The sequence below is a fragment of the Eleutherodactylus coqui genome, chromosome 1 (genome assembly GCF_035609145.1).
Source record: "Eleutherodactylus coqui strain aEleCoq1 chromosome 1, aEleCoq1.hap1, whole genome shotgun sequence".
Classification (NCBI taxonomy): domain Eukaryota; kingdom Metazoa; phylum Chordata; class Amphibia; order Anura; family Eleutherodactylidae; genus Eleutherodactylus; species Eleutherodactylus coqui.
Window position 1 is genome coordinate 314,839,354 of NC_089837.1, and position 16,163 is coordinate 314,855,516.

Below are 16,163 nucleotides of genomic sequence, written 5' to 3' on the forward strand. Positions count from 1 at the left end.
CCGCCCACAGAAGATCGCTTCCTGGTTATGGGATTCATAAATCCCGCCTCCAGGAAGCAATTGCTGTGATTGGTTCTTGAGTATTGCTCAGCCAATCAATGCAGCGCTCGGTCAACCAATCATAGCCATCACATTGTCGAGGTAGGAGTTATGAATTGGCTGAGCCGTGGCATTGATTGGTCAAGTCATAAATCCCACCTCCACAACGCAATGGCTGTGATTAGTTCTCGAGCGCTGCATTGATTAGCTCTCGCATTGGTTCATCGAGTGCTGCATTGATTGGTTCTTGAGCGCTGCTCAGCCAATCACAGCCATCACTTCCTGGAGGCGGGATTTATTAATCCCGTAACCAGAAAGCAATCTTCTGTGGACGTCCGAGGACTGCAGCAAGTGCACTGGAGCTCTGGAGACCAGCGGAAGGACCCGGACCAAATCTACTAAGTAATGTATTGTTTTTTTATGCAATGCAGGTAGGGGTTATTTTTGTGGTAGGGTTTATATGTCAAGCCTCCCTGAAAAATCAGAGCAAGGCTTATTTTCAGAGTAGGTCTTATTTTCGGAGAAACAGGGTATGTAAAAAAAATATCACATTATGTGCTATTGCTGCGTTTATAATGACCCAGAGAAAAAAGGTTAGTATATTATTTAACCCGCATGGTGCATGTCATGAAAAATAATACAAAAAACATGGCAAATATAGTTATTTTGGCTATCCCTCCTTACAAAAAACGTAATAGAAAGGGATTAAAACTTTGCATGGATCAACAAATGGTACCATTAAAAAGTACAACTTAACCTGCTAAAAACCCTTAGGTCTCATGTCCACGGGGAAAATCAAATCCGCTGCGGATTTGTAACGCGGATTTGGGCTGCGGATGCAGTGCGGATGCACTGTAATTGTCTTTTATGTTTCATGCGGGAGATCAATTGAGCTATGTGCTCTATGAGCTCCCGCACGCGTGATCCGCACTAAAATGGAGCATGTCCATTTTTTTTCATGCTCCAGAAATTTTTAAATTCACTTTTAAATACCATCCGCGGGTATTTATCTACCCGCGGGTGGTCAATGCATTCCTATGGGGCGCGGATCCGCGTGCGGTAAAAACGCTGAGGATTTTAATTCTTATTTTCCCCGTGGACATGAGGCCTTACACAGCACTGTTGAAATAAAAATTGTAGAGATATTTGAATGCAGCGATAAACAAAAAAATGTTTGTTTTTTTCTAAAAAGTGTGAAAAAGTTGCAAGACAAAAAAGACTACATAAATTTGGTATTGCCACAAGCATACTGGCCTGTGGAATTAATTTAACATATTATTTATACTGCACGGTAAACACTGTTAAAAATAAAAATAGAAAAACATGACAGAATTGCAGATTTTGTTAATCTTGCCTCTCAAAAAAATTGGAAAAAAAGGTATAAAAATGTTATATGTTCCCAAAAATTGGATAAATGAAGTCTTGAGTAAAACAACAATCCTTCATAGAGCTACGTGGATGGAAAAAATAAAAATGCTGTGGCTCTTGGAATGCAGCGACACAAAAGCAATATTCAAAAAAAAAAAAAATGTTTTTTGTGTACTAATATAGCAAAACATAAAAAATCTGTATAAACTTGGTATCACCGAAATCATACTGACCCAGAGAAGGATGTTATCACATTATTTATTTTGCGCAGTGATAGCCATAAAATGAAATCCATAAAGCATATAGTGTAATGTCTTTCTTCTCCCCAATCCCCATAAATAAATTAATAAAAGCTATACAGTACTTTATATGTATCCAGAAATTATGCCATTAAAAAATACAACTTTTCCTTCAAAAACCAAGCCCTCATATGGCTATGTTGACGGAAAAATTAAAAAGTTATGATTTCTGGAATGGAAGGATGAAACAAAATTTAAAAAACAGTTGGTCATTAAGGCGCAAACAGGTTTAGTTGCTAAGGGGTTAAACGGCTTTTTGTGTGATTAGTTTAAACGTATATGATAGAAATTTTTTTACTGTATTTATGAGCTCAGCATTTCGCCCTTTATCCTATATTACCTTCAGATAGGGTAGCTGCTTTAAGGCTAAGGCTAGACCTACAAAAAACTGTTGTGATCATTGCCCATAGAAATGAATTGAGTAACTTGAAAATCTTTTTAAAATCATGAGTTACTACATATATGCACAAAAACTAATCTTAAACATAATAGGTAAAACATTTGACATTTTAAGAATAGTATTTATAGATTAATGTTTTTTTATTGCCCAGATAAACAGGTTGTTGCCTTGTATGATTACGTGCCTGTGCATGATGGTGATCTTGGCTTTCAGGCTGGAGAAATGCTACACATCCTGGAAGCGTAAGTGTTAACTCCATGCATGACCAATATATGCTAGATTTCTTTGGGTGTGGAAAGTCACAGAGTACATGTGCACCGCACCATTCAGAATAAGCTGCTGTGTGGAGGCATAGCACTATTTCTGGACATTATATGACTTGTATCTGAAAATTATCATCAGTTTTTCCCCTTTGCAGGCTTTGTCTCTAATTTTTAGTTCTTTCTGAGCTGGTTGAAAAAGCTTGCTCTTATGATGTTTTCTATGCACTACACATAGAGAAAACAGCAGATTCTACTCCCTAGCTGTGTGTAACACACACAGAAATAACATAAGCATGGAGGACACTAGAAAAGTACAGAGCAATGTAGATGTTATTCCAGTAAATGTAACAGAGTAAATAACTCATCTTTAGGCCCCCTGTCCACGGACTGGATTTCCTCTTCCCTCTCTTCAACCTAGAGTTCTATGGGAAGCAAGAGTCACCACCTTGCTGCACTTCCTGTTCGGTGTCTTGTTATCTTTTTTGGTAACAAGCATGCTGTGCTTGTTTGTCCTATGAAAAAACTGTCTGGAAATCAAACAGACCCTATCATAGTCAATGGGGTCTATTTGAAGCTGTTCAGTTCCATCATAACAGGGATATATTCGGCCAGGGGTGGAAGGGAGGGCAATTTTCTGTTCCCCAGACAGAGCAGAAAAACAAACCCCCTTGAGCACTATTGTGAACAAGGCCTTAGTAGTGGTGAGGGGTCATTTGCAAATAAGCCTGCTCTGTGACTGAGTGGAGACAGATATTTTCGGTGAGTGCAGTTCTTTTAACCTATTTATATTGAGGTTACTTGGGCTGTTCTGCAGTGCTCTCATTTCAGTGCTCTAATTAGACTCTGTACCATGAAGTGAAATGGAGAGGTGGGGCTGTCTATCTGCTCTTCTGACTTCCTCTCAGCTCTTTAGATTCTACAGTCAGATTAGAGCACAGACACTAGAGGAGTGCAGAATAGCCTGTAGTATTAAATAAAATAATTTAGGAGCTGAAAGAGACATCCCTTTTTGGTTAGCAAGCACTGGACAGCAAATTAGAAGGAAGAGAGACCCCCTAGTGGCCATACTTGATTTTTCAGCACAAATATGTGGGGGAGGGGGGGGGGGGGGAGTAAATAAAGTGATTTGCACTTTTGCTAGTTATCACATTGGCGTTTTACGAATCAGTGACCATTTAATTCACAGGGATTCAATTAATGGTTATAAATTAAAATTTTATTTAAATAGAGCTCCAGACAAACCTACATTTTTAAGTTTCCCTTTAGTAAACCATTTCCACTTCCTCTTCCCAAATCATACAGTAGTGTAGGAAGCTGAGATCTGAGATGCTCTTCTGCAGAGTCCATGTACTGCAGAGCTGTTTTAGCTGCTCTGAATTTTAGTCTGCTGTGTAATCATTGCATTATTCACTTTTTTCACTTACAGATCTGGAGAGTGGTGGAAAGCTAAGTCCTTGCGTACAGGAGAAGAAGGACTTGTGCCATATAATTTTGTAGGACATGTAAGTGGGATTGCATCTGAACGGTGAGTGCTCTTGTGCGGAGTTCTTTAATGCCTTCAAACCTTCTTATTAAATATGGTTCATATTGCTTATCGTTTAGTCAGTGGAAGAAGTAACAGAGTGTCTACGAGTCAATTACTTCTACAAGGAAGTGTGGAGACAGAAGTGAAATATTTCTGAGAACTCTCAAGCCATCTTAGAAATATTTTAAGTGCTTGGGTCATTTTTTTGTTGCATCACCTAACATCTATTCAGCTTGAAGTTATGGACTGCTACCCTTACACTTTAGAATTTAGCCTGACCTGTCTATATTTACTTGAGACTACTAAACTAAAAAAAAAAGCTATTATAAAATAATTGCAAAGATATTCACATGTATGTACATGACAGGAAGCTCCCTAAAGGGGAAACTCAGCCCTCCCAAGATGGAAAAACTCAGCCTTCCATTTCTGACCAACTGTTGGAAACAGCCAAGCACTTCAGTCCAGCACTATTTACGTAGCTCTTACTGAAGTGAATGAGAGCTAAGGAAACTGAAACAATGTAGTGCGCTGAGCTTCAACGATGATGTTTTCGTAGTTATTGGTCAAGTAACTATAGCAGTGGTTTCCCATCTCGGCTTTTGTTTTTTTTTGCAGAATGAATTGTCAATGCATTGCTTTTTAATTGTACTATTTATTGTACCAAGCACATAATAAGGTAAAGTAAAGTCCCCTGGTGCAAGCACCGAGTCATGACTGACTCCAAGGGCGACGTCACATTGTTACGTTTTCTTGGCAGACTATTTTTGCGGGGTGGTTTGCCATTGCCTTCCCCAGTCATCTTTTACCCCCCACCAGCTAAGTATTCATTTACTCATCCTCGGAAGGATGGAAGGCTGAGTTCACCTTGAGCCGGCTACCGTGACAAAGCGGATTGAACTTGCAACTTTCAGGTCGTGAGTGAGAGCTTATGTCTGCTGCCCTAACACAAACATGGGGCTCTATAAGTAGAATAAACCCAGCTCTTTTTGTGGTGTGGCTTAGGGGTCACATTGAACTCCAGTTGCTCATATGCATCCTTTATTGGACAAATGGAACTGTACAACATGTTTTGATTGCAGAATGAAATCTTTGTCAGGTACAAAGAGCATATAGCTCATGATCGCATGCTGAGCTATGAAACATGTTGAATGACAGCACTGGATTCATTCATCTCGCACTTTTCATAGCTCCAGCATGCAGTCATGAATTATATGCTGCATATACTGTAGCTTATGACCGCTTCTAAACCCTTCTTTACCCCAACATCTGATATCGAGGTAGAGTTTGGACACTAACACACACATTAGATTGTCAGCTGATTTGGAGTACATTCATCTACTCTGCATGGCCACCCTTAGAATGTAATGGTTTAAAAAGAGAGGTACAAGTGCAGTGGCAGATGGTTTGCAACAGACATTTCCCCTTCAGTAATCATTTTGGTACATTTCCAACTTGAAATGTCGATAATCTTGTAATAATTGCTTTGATAGCTATTACACAATTTGATATATATAGCTATAAAGTATATATATAGCTATAAAGTATATACACTGTATATATATATCTTTTTTAAGTAACACTGTATACAACTCCTTAATGTTGTAAGAATTGATCATCATCATGAGCTCGTCAAATAGCAACATTAGTTTCAGTATATTAATTTTTATAGTTTAGAAAACATACTTCTTATAAATATGTCCCAACTTGTTCTCTTTAGGTGGTTTTTCAAAGACCTGGGCCGGAAAGATGCAGAGCGCCAGCTCTTAGCTCCAGGAAACCAGCAAGGATCTTTTCTTATCCGAGAGAGTGAAACAAATAAAGGTATTGTTTTATGATGAAAAAGTCAAGTGAAATAAATTGGATTTTTCTTTTCTGTGAGTTGATTTTTTTTACGTCTTATTTTCAACATTTATTGTATTCCATTTTTTCACTCTGCGAATGAATCCCACTTATTGTTGATTACAGGCTCCTATTCGTTATCTGTGCGTGATCTGGATCAGAATCATGGAGAGGTGGTGAAACATTATAAGATTCGCAATATGGACAATGGAGGATTTTATATATCTCCTCGAATAACTTTCAAGACCCTTCAAGAACTTGTGCAACATTATTCTGGTATATTTATATATATTTTTTTTTTCTTTCGAGATACAATCTAGGACTTGTATTTTGCATTTTTATACAGTACAAAACCCAATTGTATATAGCTGTCACATAATCCAATTCAATTACATTTGAAGCATACCCAGTGTTACATTTTCAAGTAAACCAGTAGTATATGTTAATATATAAAACTTTGTAAGATATCTTGTTTAAGGAAAAGTACAATTATCTTACCTTTCAAATGCCCATTGGTCTTTTCCCTGAATGTAGGCTTTCTGTTAATTTTCAAAATTCTCCTATCCTAGAAGAGCAAAGAAAAGGGGGATACTGCTGCAGTTCCTCAGTTTGTGTTATAGTGAAACTGTAGTGGCACGAGTCTTACATCACACCAGGAAGAACCTGCTAAGTCAGCAGCATGAGAACATATGCATTAAAGGGGTTATCCAGGATATGAATAAAAAGTTAAAAGGGCTTAAAAGGAAAAGAAATTGAATACTTACCTATTCTGGCGGCTCCACATCCAGTGCTGCAGCCCTGGTGCCCACCTCACAGAACTTGGAAGAAGAGGTGGGTAGTCATGTGCATTGTGCATGTGACCGCTCAGCCTGTCACAAGCTTCAGCTGCCATGGAAGAATCATGGCTGAAGCCTGTGAGTGACTGGCAATGTCAAGCATTGCAGCCCCTGATGCCCGCTGCAGGGAACCTGGAAGAAACAGCAGGCGACCACATGCTGTTCATTGTGCATGCGATGGCCTGATGTTTTTCCAAGTTCCCTGTAGTGGGCATCAGGGGCTGCAATGCTGGACATGAAGCCACCGGTGTAATGTGGTACATTCCCTCATCTTTTACGTGTAAACAATTCCCTCTGTTTTCTGCCCCCTGTGCCTGGGAAAGCTATTTCTAAGACACTTGAATACTGTAAGGCCGCCTGCACACGAATGGATTTTTGCTGTAGAATCCACGATCGTCCGTCCCGCACCGCAGATACACAGCAAATACTGTTCGTAGCATGCTATGGAAAAACGCTTTTTTCTGCACACTTGGGGGAACCAATTACAGTTTCCGCAAGCAGAGGAAAAATCGCCGCATGACCCATTTATGCACGGATTACGCACGGACAGCTTTCATTGAAGTCAATGGAAGCCATTCAACTCGCAGCCTTTCCGCAATTAGCATTGTAGACAGGTCGTGGATTTTGTATCATCGCCTAGCGACGGCGCGAGAAAAAACAGATCTGTATTGCGCATGTCCGACGGCGAGCTGCCGGGTCCATCCGCAGTACAGAAGAAGAAGCAAAAATACAGGTACACGTGGACGCCGCCGCTGTCAGGGTAGGATTCCGCTACAGGCTCCCACATGTGGAATCCAGCTCTACCGTGTGCAGGCGGCCTCAGTTGTAAAGATGCATGTGTCCTGTCCAAATCAGATTAATTTGCATGTCAATTTGCACCTGGCTGATGATCTTTAAATCCATTTGTGTCTTTGCACTGACCAGGATGCTCCTTTTATCATAGTAACCAAGTGCAAAAGGATGTCAATTATTTACATCCCTCCATCATTGTTTCCCATCATACCTAATATACAAAACCAGACTCTGTGGCATAGAGAAGTCAAACTGTTATTAATCAAAGGGAGGATAACTGGAATTATGGGTCATTTGTAGGTTCTAGTCCAACAGCGGTTATATTTTCGGAACCATGAGTGTACCAGGGACACTGGGTTTTCACTGCCGTTGCTGTGCGATACCCAGAACCCAGGGAACCACATATCTGCAATGCTAATCATCTGTCACAGATCATATTTGGTACCCATTTGCAGGTAAATTGATGATATGCAATATGGTAGCTATAAATACCCATGTGGAGCACCTCCTGGGGAAATATGGTCGAAATATTAAATTGGGTTACCATCTACAAGATCTGTGCATATGCTTCGCCAGCCCTTCAGGTGATGTCATGGATGGTCGGTGAAGGTGTGACCCAAAGAGACCTTGCGCTCGCGTTTGACACATCGCAGATCGGGTTGACACATTGCTGGGAGGGGTTGGTGAGGATCTAGCATCATGGTATACATTGGCACAAATGAGTTAGAGATAGGTGGAGGGTCCTTAAAAATGTTTTCACTAAACTAGGATGTAAGCTTAATGCAAGGACCTCCAAGGTAGTATTTCTGAAATACGACCTGCACCACGTGTCACACCAGAAACTTAGAGGGAGCTTAGGGAGGTAAACAAATAAGAGTTGTCAGGAGGGGTTTCAGTTCCTAGAGAACTGGGACAACTTTGCTGTTGGCTAGAGGTTCTACCATAGGGATGGGCTGCATCTCAATGGGGAGGGTGCAACTGTTCTGGGGGAGAAGATAGCAAGATGGTTAGAGGAGTGCTTAAACTAGGGACTGAGGGGGAGGGCAACCAGAGAGATAGAGGGGAAGATAGTGTAGACAGAGATGCCTTTAAACTTATTGACTGGGACAATGCCCTCAAATGTCACCAGTTTAACCAGGAAGAAGAGCAGAGCCACCTTTAAAAGATTAAAATAGACAAATCACTGGGCTCTGATAGCATACACCCTTGGGTTGTAAGGGAATTAAGTAATGTGATAGACAGACCATTGTTTTTTATATTTAATGACTCTATAGCAGTGGTGGCGAACCTATGGCATGCGTGCCAGAGGTGGCATGCAGAGCCCTCCCTGCTGGCGAACGCACTGGCGGCTGCTTACCACGGCAGTGAACACCAGGCAGGCTGCCGTGGCTCCCCTGCCGGTATTCACTCAGCGGCACTGCTAGCGGCGCTGATCCAGGCACACACTATGACGTCAGTGTGCAGCCGGGATCGACCTCCCCTGATGTCTCCTCTTTGGTTCCGTGAGAGCAGGGTGAGAAGGTGTCCAGCAGCACACTGATGTCACAGTGTGCAGTTGGGATCAGTGCCGAGCAGCGGCGCTTCAACGAGGAGGAGGGGGTAAGTATATGGGTCTCAGGGGTGCACTATAACTTCTGGGGCTGATATAAGGGATACTATTAGTAATAGTGTCCCCGATATCGGCACCAGTAGTAATAGCATTACTACTGGGGCCATTGTGGGCTGTCACTATTACTACTGGAGCCACTGTGGCATGTTATTATTACTACTGGGGCCTCTGTGGGATGTCATTACTACTACTGAGGCCACTGTGGGCTGTCAGTATTATTACTGGGGCCACTGTGGGATGTCACTATTACTACTCGGGCCACTGTGGGATGTCACTATTACTACTGGGGCCACTGTGGGATGTCATTACTACTACTGAGGCCACTGTGGGCTGTCAGTATTACTACTGGGGCCACTGTGGGATGTCACTATTACTACTCGGGCCACTGTGGGATGTCACTATTACTACTGGGGCCACTGTGGGATGTCATTACTACTACTGAGGCCACTGTGGGCTGTCAGTATTACTACTGGGGCCACTGTGGGATGTCATTATTACTACTGGGCCACTGTGGGATGTCACTATTATTAATGGGGCCACTGTAGGCTGTCATTACTATTACTGAGGCTACTTGGGCGGTCACTATTAGTACTGGGGCCACTGTGGGATGTCACTATTACTACTCGGGCCACTGTGGGATGTCATTACTACTACTGAGGCCACTGTGGGCTGTCAGTATTACTACTGGGGCCACTGTGGGATGTCATTATTACTACTGGGCCACTGTGGGATGTCACTATTATTAATGGGGCCACTGTAGGCTGTCATTACTACTACTGAGGCTACTTGGGCTGTCACTATTAGTACTGGGGCCACTGTGGGATGTCACTATTACTACTGGGGCCAATGTGGGATGTCATTACTACTACTAAGGCCACTGTGGGTTGTCAGTATTACTACTGGGGCCATTGTGGGATGACATTATTACTACTGGGCCTCTGTGGAATGTCACTTTTACTACTGGGGCCACTGTGGGCTGTCATTACTACTACTGAGGCCACTGTGGGATTGTCACTATTACTTCTGGGGCCACTGTGGGATGTCACTATTACTACTGGGGCCACTGTGGGATGTCACTATTACTACTTGGCCACTGTGGGTGGTCACTACTACCGCTGGGGCCGCTGTGGGGTCACTATTACCGTTGGGGCCACTGTGGGGGGATCACTTTTACCATTGGGGCCACTGTGGGGGTTCACTATTACCACTGGTGCCGCTGTGGGGGTCACTATTACCGCTGGGCGTGTTGTGGGGGTTCCCTATTACCATTGGGGCCACTGTAGGGGGGTCACTATTATCACTGTGGGGGGTCACTATTACCGTTGGGGCCACTATGGGGGGTCACTATTACCATTGGGGCCGCTTTGGGGGGTCACTATCACCGCTGGGGCCGCTGTGGGGGGTCACTATTACCGCTGGAGCTGTTCTGGGGTTCACTATCACTGCTGGGGTATGTTTACATGTGGAAGAAATGCTGCAGAATGTCTTGAGCAGAAATTTCAGTGGCAAATTCTGCAGCATTTCCGCCTCTGAAAAGCAGTCAAAATCTGCAACCTGTCTATTTTGAAACAGCCCTGTCCTTTTAAGAACGATGGAGGTAAAAATCATACATTGTGATAAGCCCCGCCCTCTGATGCATTGGCACTTTGCTATAAATAAGTAGGTTTTGGGTTGCAGTTTGGGCACTTGGTCTCTAAAAGGTTTTCCACCATTGCTCTTTAGTGACGGAGGCTGTTCCACTGGATTGGCGCATGGCCAATGTGGTGCCAATATTCAAAAAAGGGTCAAAAAATGAGCCCATAAACTACCCGCCCGGTAAGTCTTATGTTCCTTTTACATGGGACAAGCTGTTGGGCAAATAATGCCCTACATATCATCCCAGTGATGCTTGTTCCTGTGCTGTTCTGTAGAAGCGAGTATTGTTGGCATCGCTCACAGTACTGCTAGAATGGAGGCGGAGCAGGCTGGGGAGCATTCTAGCCCTCGCCCGCCTCCATTCACAATAAGCAGACAGGCACTCAAAAGTGAACAGCTCGTTGTTCAGTTTTCTGCATGGAGAAACTGAAAGACTGAACAATTCTTGTTCAGTCGCTGCATGCATTTACACGGCATGATATTATTCAAACCCCGTGGGAGTGCGGGAATCTGAAGGATAATCGTCCTGTGTAAAAGCACCATTATTTCTTTTGTGAGTAAAATTTTGAAGGGTTTCTAGATGATGCTGTCATGGAGTACCTCACAAGGGTAGGGAAATACCTGTCACCATTACACACTAAATGGGTAAACACTGGGTAACACTGACATGGAAAAGGACTTGGAAATTTTAGTTAACTATAAACTTACCTGGAGCAACCAGTGTCAGGAAGCTGCTGCCAAGGCAAATAGGATCATGGGGTGCATCAAAAGTGGTATGGGGTACATGACGAGAACATTGTTCTTCCTCTTTACAAGTCACTAGTCAGACCACACATGAAATATTGTTTACAAGGTTGGGGCATCGGTACTCAAAAAAGACAACTCAGAGCTTGAGTGGATACAAAGGCAGGCAACTAATAAAGTAATAAATGGAATGGACGAAGTACAATATCTAGAGAGGTTATCAAAATTTGGGTTATTCATTTTAGAAAAAAGATGGCATCCTCTGTGCCTAGTGGAAAAAAGGTTTCTACACAAACATAGAATTCTGTACTGTAAGAGCAGTGAAACTCTCTGCCTGAGGATGTGGTGATGGTGAATTCGATAAAAGGGGCCTGGATGCCTTTTTTGAGCTTTACGATATTACTATATGTTATTGCAACTGATTTCTTCAGAAGGCTTGTTATTTAAATGATTATTTCTATTGCCAGATTGGAGTCAGTAAGGAATTTTTTCCCTTAAATGAGGAAAATTGGTTTTTACTACATGGTTTTTTTTGCTTTCCTCTGGAACATTAGAGAATAATAGGCTGAACTAGATGGACATATGTCTTTTTTAGCCTAACATACTATGTTGCCTTAAAACTAAAGGGGATCCTCCTCCCCATACTCAGAAACAGGATTGGAATTAATGCAGGACTGTCCATCTTTCAGAGCACGCCTTGCAGTCAGGTCTATTTGAAACCACTTCACAGACTGGTATTTTCTATTATTTTCTTTCTTTTTATTTTAATACTGTTCCGTGATTATTTATATACTCCTTACCATTTTGTAAATATCCAGTCTTGTATATTTTTTACCTAAGCATTGCTAACCCTTTTTAGAATAAAGCTTAAAACTTTATTAGTCATCCTTTAGCTCTAAAAAGGTAATCCATAACCCCAAAGTGTATTAATTGTGTGTCGTTGGTGGAGAACAGGAGCCCATATTTATACAGTGAGCAAAACCGAGGTGACTGACCTAGCTGTCACAAATAGTCAGTAGTGGCAGCAAAGTGTGCTGCAGCAAGCTAGACTATGCCTGGGTGCACTTTGGGCTCCAACTTGCATCAGTGCAGGACCCAGGCAGCTGGGAGTAAGTTGACCCTTTGGTCTGCCCATGGGTGCCATACGTCATAGGTTGCTGGGATAGGTGAGTATTCGATTTCTTTTCATTTTAAGTCCTTTTAACTTTTTTGGTCCTGGAAAACCCCTTTAGCAGTAACAAGCAGATGCAAAGAAAAGGACTCAAATATATAGGTAGAAACTCCAATTTCTAACTGTGCTGTATCTAATGTGCAGTATGTTTGCCTAAAAAGTGATTAGGGCATTTCCTTAACAATATGACCCCTTTAAAATTTTAATATTTTCACTAATAATTACAAGCCAGGTAGTGTTTTCCAAAACTACAAAGGAATTCACAGATCACTTGTAAATGTAGTTTTGTATAAAGTAATTTAAGAAGTCATATCCAGTATTTTATCTAGGTACCTTGGATGGACTGTGCACCTTGCTGAAGGAACCATGTCAGACTCAAAGGCCACAAAAGCCCTGGTGGGGCGACGAATGGGAAATTTCACGCAGTTCACTTCAGCTTGTGAAAAAACTAGGTGCAGGGCAGTTTGGGGAAGTGTGGATGGGTAAGTAAATGTACTTTTATTTAAAATAATCCTAACAATTTTGAATGTTAATTGTAATTTAGTAATTAGTTTCATATGTTAAGGCCCATTTAGACAACGATTATCGCTCAAAAGACATCTTTTGAGCGATACTCGTTCTGTGTATTTACACGGCAAGATGATCGCTCAAAATTCACTTAAACGACAGTTTGAGTGACAGTTTTGAGCGTTCACTTTGCATAAGTGTGTAAATGAAGGCTCACGTTGTATGCTGTAGACAAGTGGGACCGCTATTTTCTGCTTACAGCTGTTGTCTTTTCGGATTGTCAGCTGGGATATAGCTGAGTGCTCCGAGCAGGGTATGCAGAACACAGCTGGAGCGCTGTCTTCTGCAAACTTCTGCTGTGTTCTCAGAGCGCTCAGCTGGTATACAGCTGAGTGCTCCAAGCAGGGTATGCAGAACACAGCCAAAGTGCTGTCTTCTGCATACTCCTGTTCTGTGAACGGAGCGCTCAGCTGGTATGTAGCTGAGCGCTCCAAGCGGGGAATACAACTGGAGCACTTATCTTCTGCATACTCCTGCTGTGTTCTCCAAGCAGGATACCAACTAAAACAATAGTATCAGGGGAATCCCGCTGAGAACTCAGTGCACGGTCCTGATAAGACTCACCAATATCTTTCAGCTTGCTGAAAGACAACGATGAGTGAATCGTTAACGAAAATTACACAATGTCCGTGCGTTTAGACCCAACGATTCTCACTCAAAAGACAGCTTTGAGCGAATTATGAGCGAGAATCTTTGGGTCTAAATAGGCCTTTAAGCCTGTATTTGCATAGGCGCTAGCGATATTAGTCAGTGAAACTCTAACTGATTTCCCAGCAACTAACTAAACTAAAAAAACGTGCAACTAGCATCAAATTTTCTTGTGCTCTTCATGTGTGTGAAAAAAAAAATCACATTTTCAATAGTAAAATGCTAAAAATTGCATCACACTTGCACTTGACTTTTTTGTCACGCTCCCACCGAAAATAATGGGCGACTCTTGAACAAATATTGTACAAAAGTAGGACTTACTGCATTGTTTTTCATCTCGGATTAACAGTCATGTGTATATACCCATTGAAATCAATGGGTTCTTTTCTCCTGCGAGTTCCGTCCATAAGACAATCGAACTATGAGTCTGAGTAAAAAAAGCCAGTGGGCACACACCCATTCAAATTACTGAACATCCCTGTGCGAGCAGCCTTAGGAAGTGTTCACACAGCGTTATTTAATATACCTTGTGATTCAGTTGGGGGGGTTCCGTGACAGCTGCAGAAAACAGTGCTGTGAGGGAGTATAAACATATAGTATTGAAAGAGAGAGCTTACCAGCTGCACAGAATTGTACCCACACTGGGTAGGACTGGTATAATGCAGCAGCCACCAGGAAACGTGAACCACCATTCCCAAGTCAAATCCAAAAGAAGAGGATTGGCAGCATAGATGGGTGCAAAGTAATAAACAACTTTTATTCTTCCATGCCAAAGATTAACAGCTACGTTTTGACCCAGATGGGTCTTTGTCATCTATGCTGCCACTCCTCTTCTTTTGGTGTATAAAAATACATCACATGGCTCACTCTCACATCCCCTAACAGCCCCATAACAGGTTCCCTTTAAGATCTAATGAAGAAATTAACATTAATTCTGTTTAGATCAACTTAGTTTGTTTATGTACTTTACTTTGTCCTCCTGATTAGGATACTACAATAAGCATACAAAAGTTGCAATAAAGAGCCTGAAGCAGGGTGCCATGCCACCAACAGCGTTCCTGGCAGAAGCAAACCTCATGAAACAGCTACAACATCCACGATTGGTACGCTTGCATGCAGTGGTAACTGAGGAACCTATATTTATTGTGACAGAATTCATGGAAAATGGTAAGACTTAATTAAAGTAGTGTTGCAATAACTGTTCAGTGGCTAAAACAAGCAGAAATTCTGGGTGCTGTGCCCCAGATGGCATTTCATGAATGGAATTGTCATTGGACGCTGTACCAAGTTACGTCACTCAAACTATGTTGCCCAGCCTAAACCTTAAAGGGAGTCTGTTAGCAGTTTTTGCACTGCAAAACTTCAAACGGCTTCATGTAGGAGCCGAAGATTGGGGTGCATACTTAAGATACTTTTAGATGGAAGTATATTGTTCAAAAAATCTTTTGCGTCCACTAAAGACTACAACTTTTTCTCCTCGCCTCACAATTCTTACTCTAGGATAGGTTACGTACTGCTCCAATACTCCACCTCATCTCTTCTCTCAGTGGCGACTATTGACAGAATATCTTTTTCAGACCACGCCATGGCTACCATGTCATTATCTTTCCTTTCAACACTTAATGAGTTCCTTATACAAAATCCCTTTGCAAAAGCAGAGATTCAAAAAGCCTTAGAGGATTATTTTATTAATAACGCGCTACCTGACTCTAACCCTCTTTTAGTATGGGAGGCTCACAAGTGTGTAATACTACTTCATTAAAATAGGTTCCCGCATCAAAAAAGAAAGGAACACGCTTCTTCAAGATCTCTTGGGGCGCATTCAGACACTAGAAACAAAATACAAGGCCACCTTAGATGGGGTGGTGGGGTCTGAACCAACTCAACTGAGGACCCGGGTACGATCCCTTCTCTTGTCACAGACTAAAGCGGCACTTACAAAATGTAGAAGACATTATTTTGAATATGGCAACAAACCTAGTCGCATGCTTGCTAAAGCCTTAAAGAAGGAAAGGACACGATCATACATTCCACGTATAGCAACCTCATCAGGCCTTTTTCATCATCTACCCCAGATAATATCAAAAATATTCCAGGACTATTACTAATGCCTTTATAACTTGTCACCTCCCTTATCAGAGGAAGAGCGAACCTCAAGAAGAGTCACAATACAGGCTTATCTCTAAGACTCAGGCTTGGGCCACCTCTCTCCAGAAGCGGTTAGGTCAATGGAAGACGCAATCTCACAGGAGAATTTGGCTCTCACGGTAGAAGAATCATAAATGGGGAAAGCACCAGAGGCAGATGAGTTCTCCCTCTCATATTACAAGACATTCTCAGATATCATCTCTCCACATTTCTTAAAGGCATACAATTCTTTAGCATCAGGTGATTCCATCCCAAGGGATACACTAAAGCGCCTATTTCA

The 16,163-nt window shown here is 42.1% G+C and overlaps 1 protein-coding gene across 1 annotated transcript in view; it reads left to right on the forward strand.

Annotated features, from left to right (window-relative positions):
* LCK (LCK proto-oncogene, Src family tyrosine kinase) overlaps nucleotides 1-16,163 on the forward strand; it is a 73,894-nt gene that overhangs the window by 22,606 nt on the left and 35,125 nt on the right. The window contains exons 4-9 of the mRNA XM_066575017.1: nucleotides 2,258-2,348; nucleotides 3,796-3,894; nucleotides 5,612-5,715; nucleotides 5,860-6,009; nucleotides 12,850-13,002; nucleotides 14,723-14,902. Coding sequence (XP_066431114.1) covers nucleotides 2,258-2,348; nucleotides 3,796-3,894; nucleotides 5,612-5,715; nucleotides 5,860-6,009; nucleotides 12,850-13,002; nucleotides 14,723-14,902 — 777 coding nt within the window. The remainder of the gene's footprint in view (nucleotides 1-2,257; nucleotides 2,349-3,795; nucleotides 3,895-5,611; nucleotides 5,716-5,859; nucleotides 6,010-12,849; nucleotides 13,003-14,722; nucleotides 14,903-16,163) is intronic.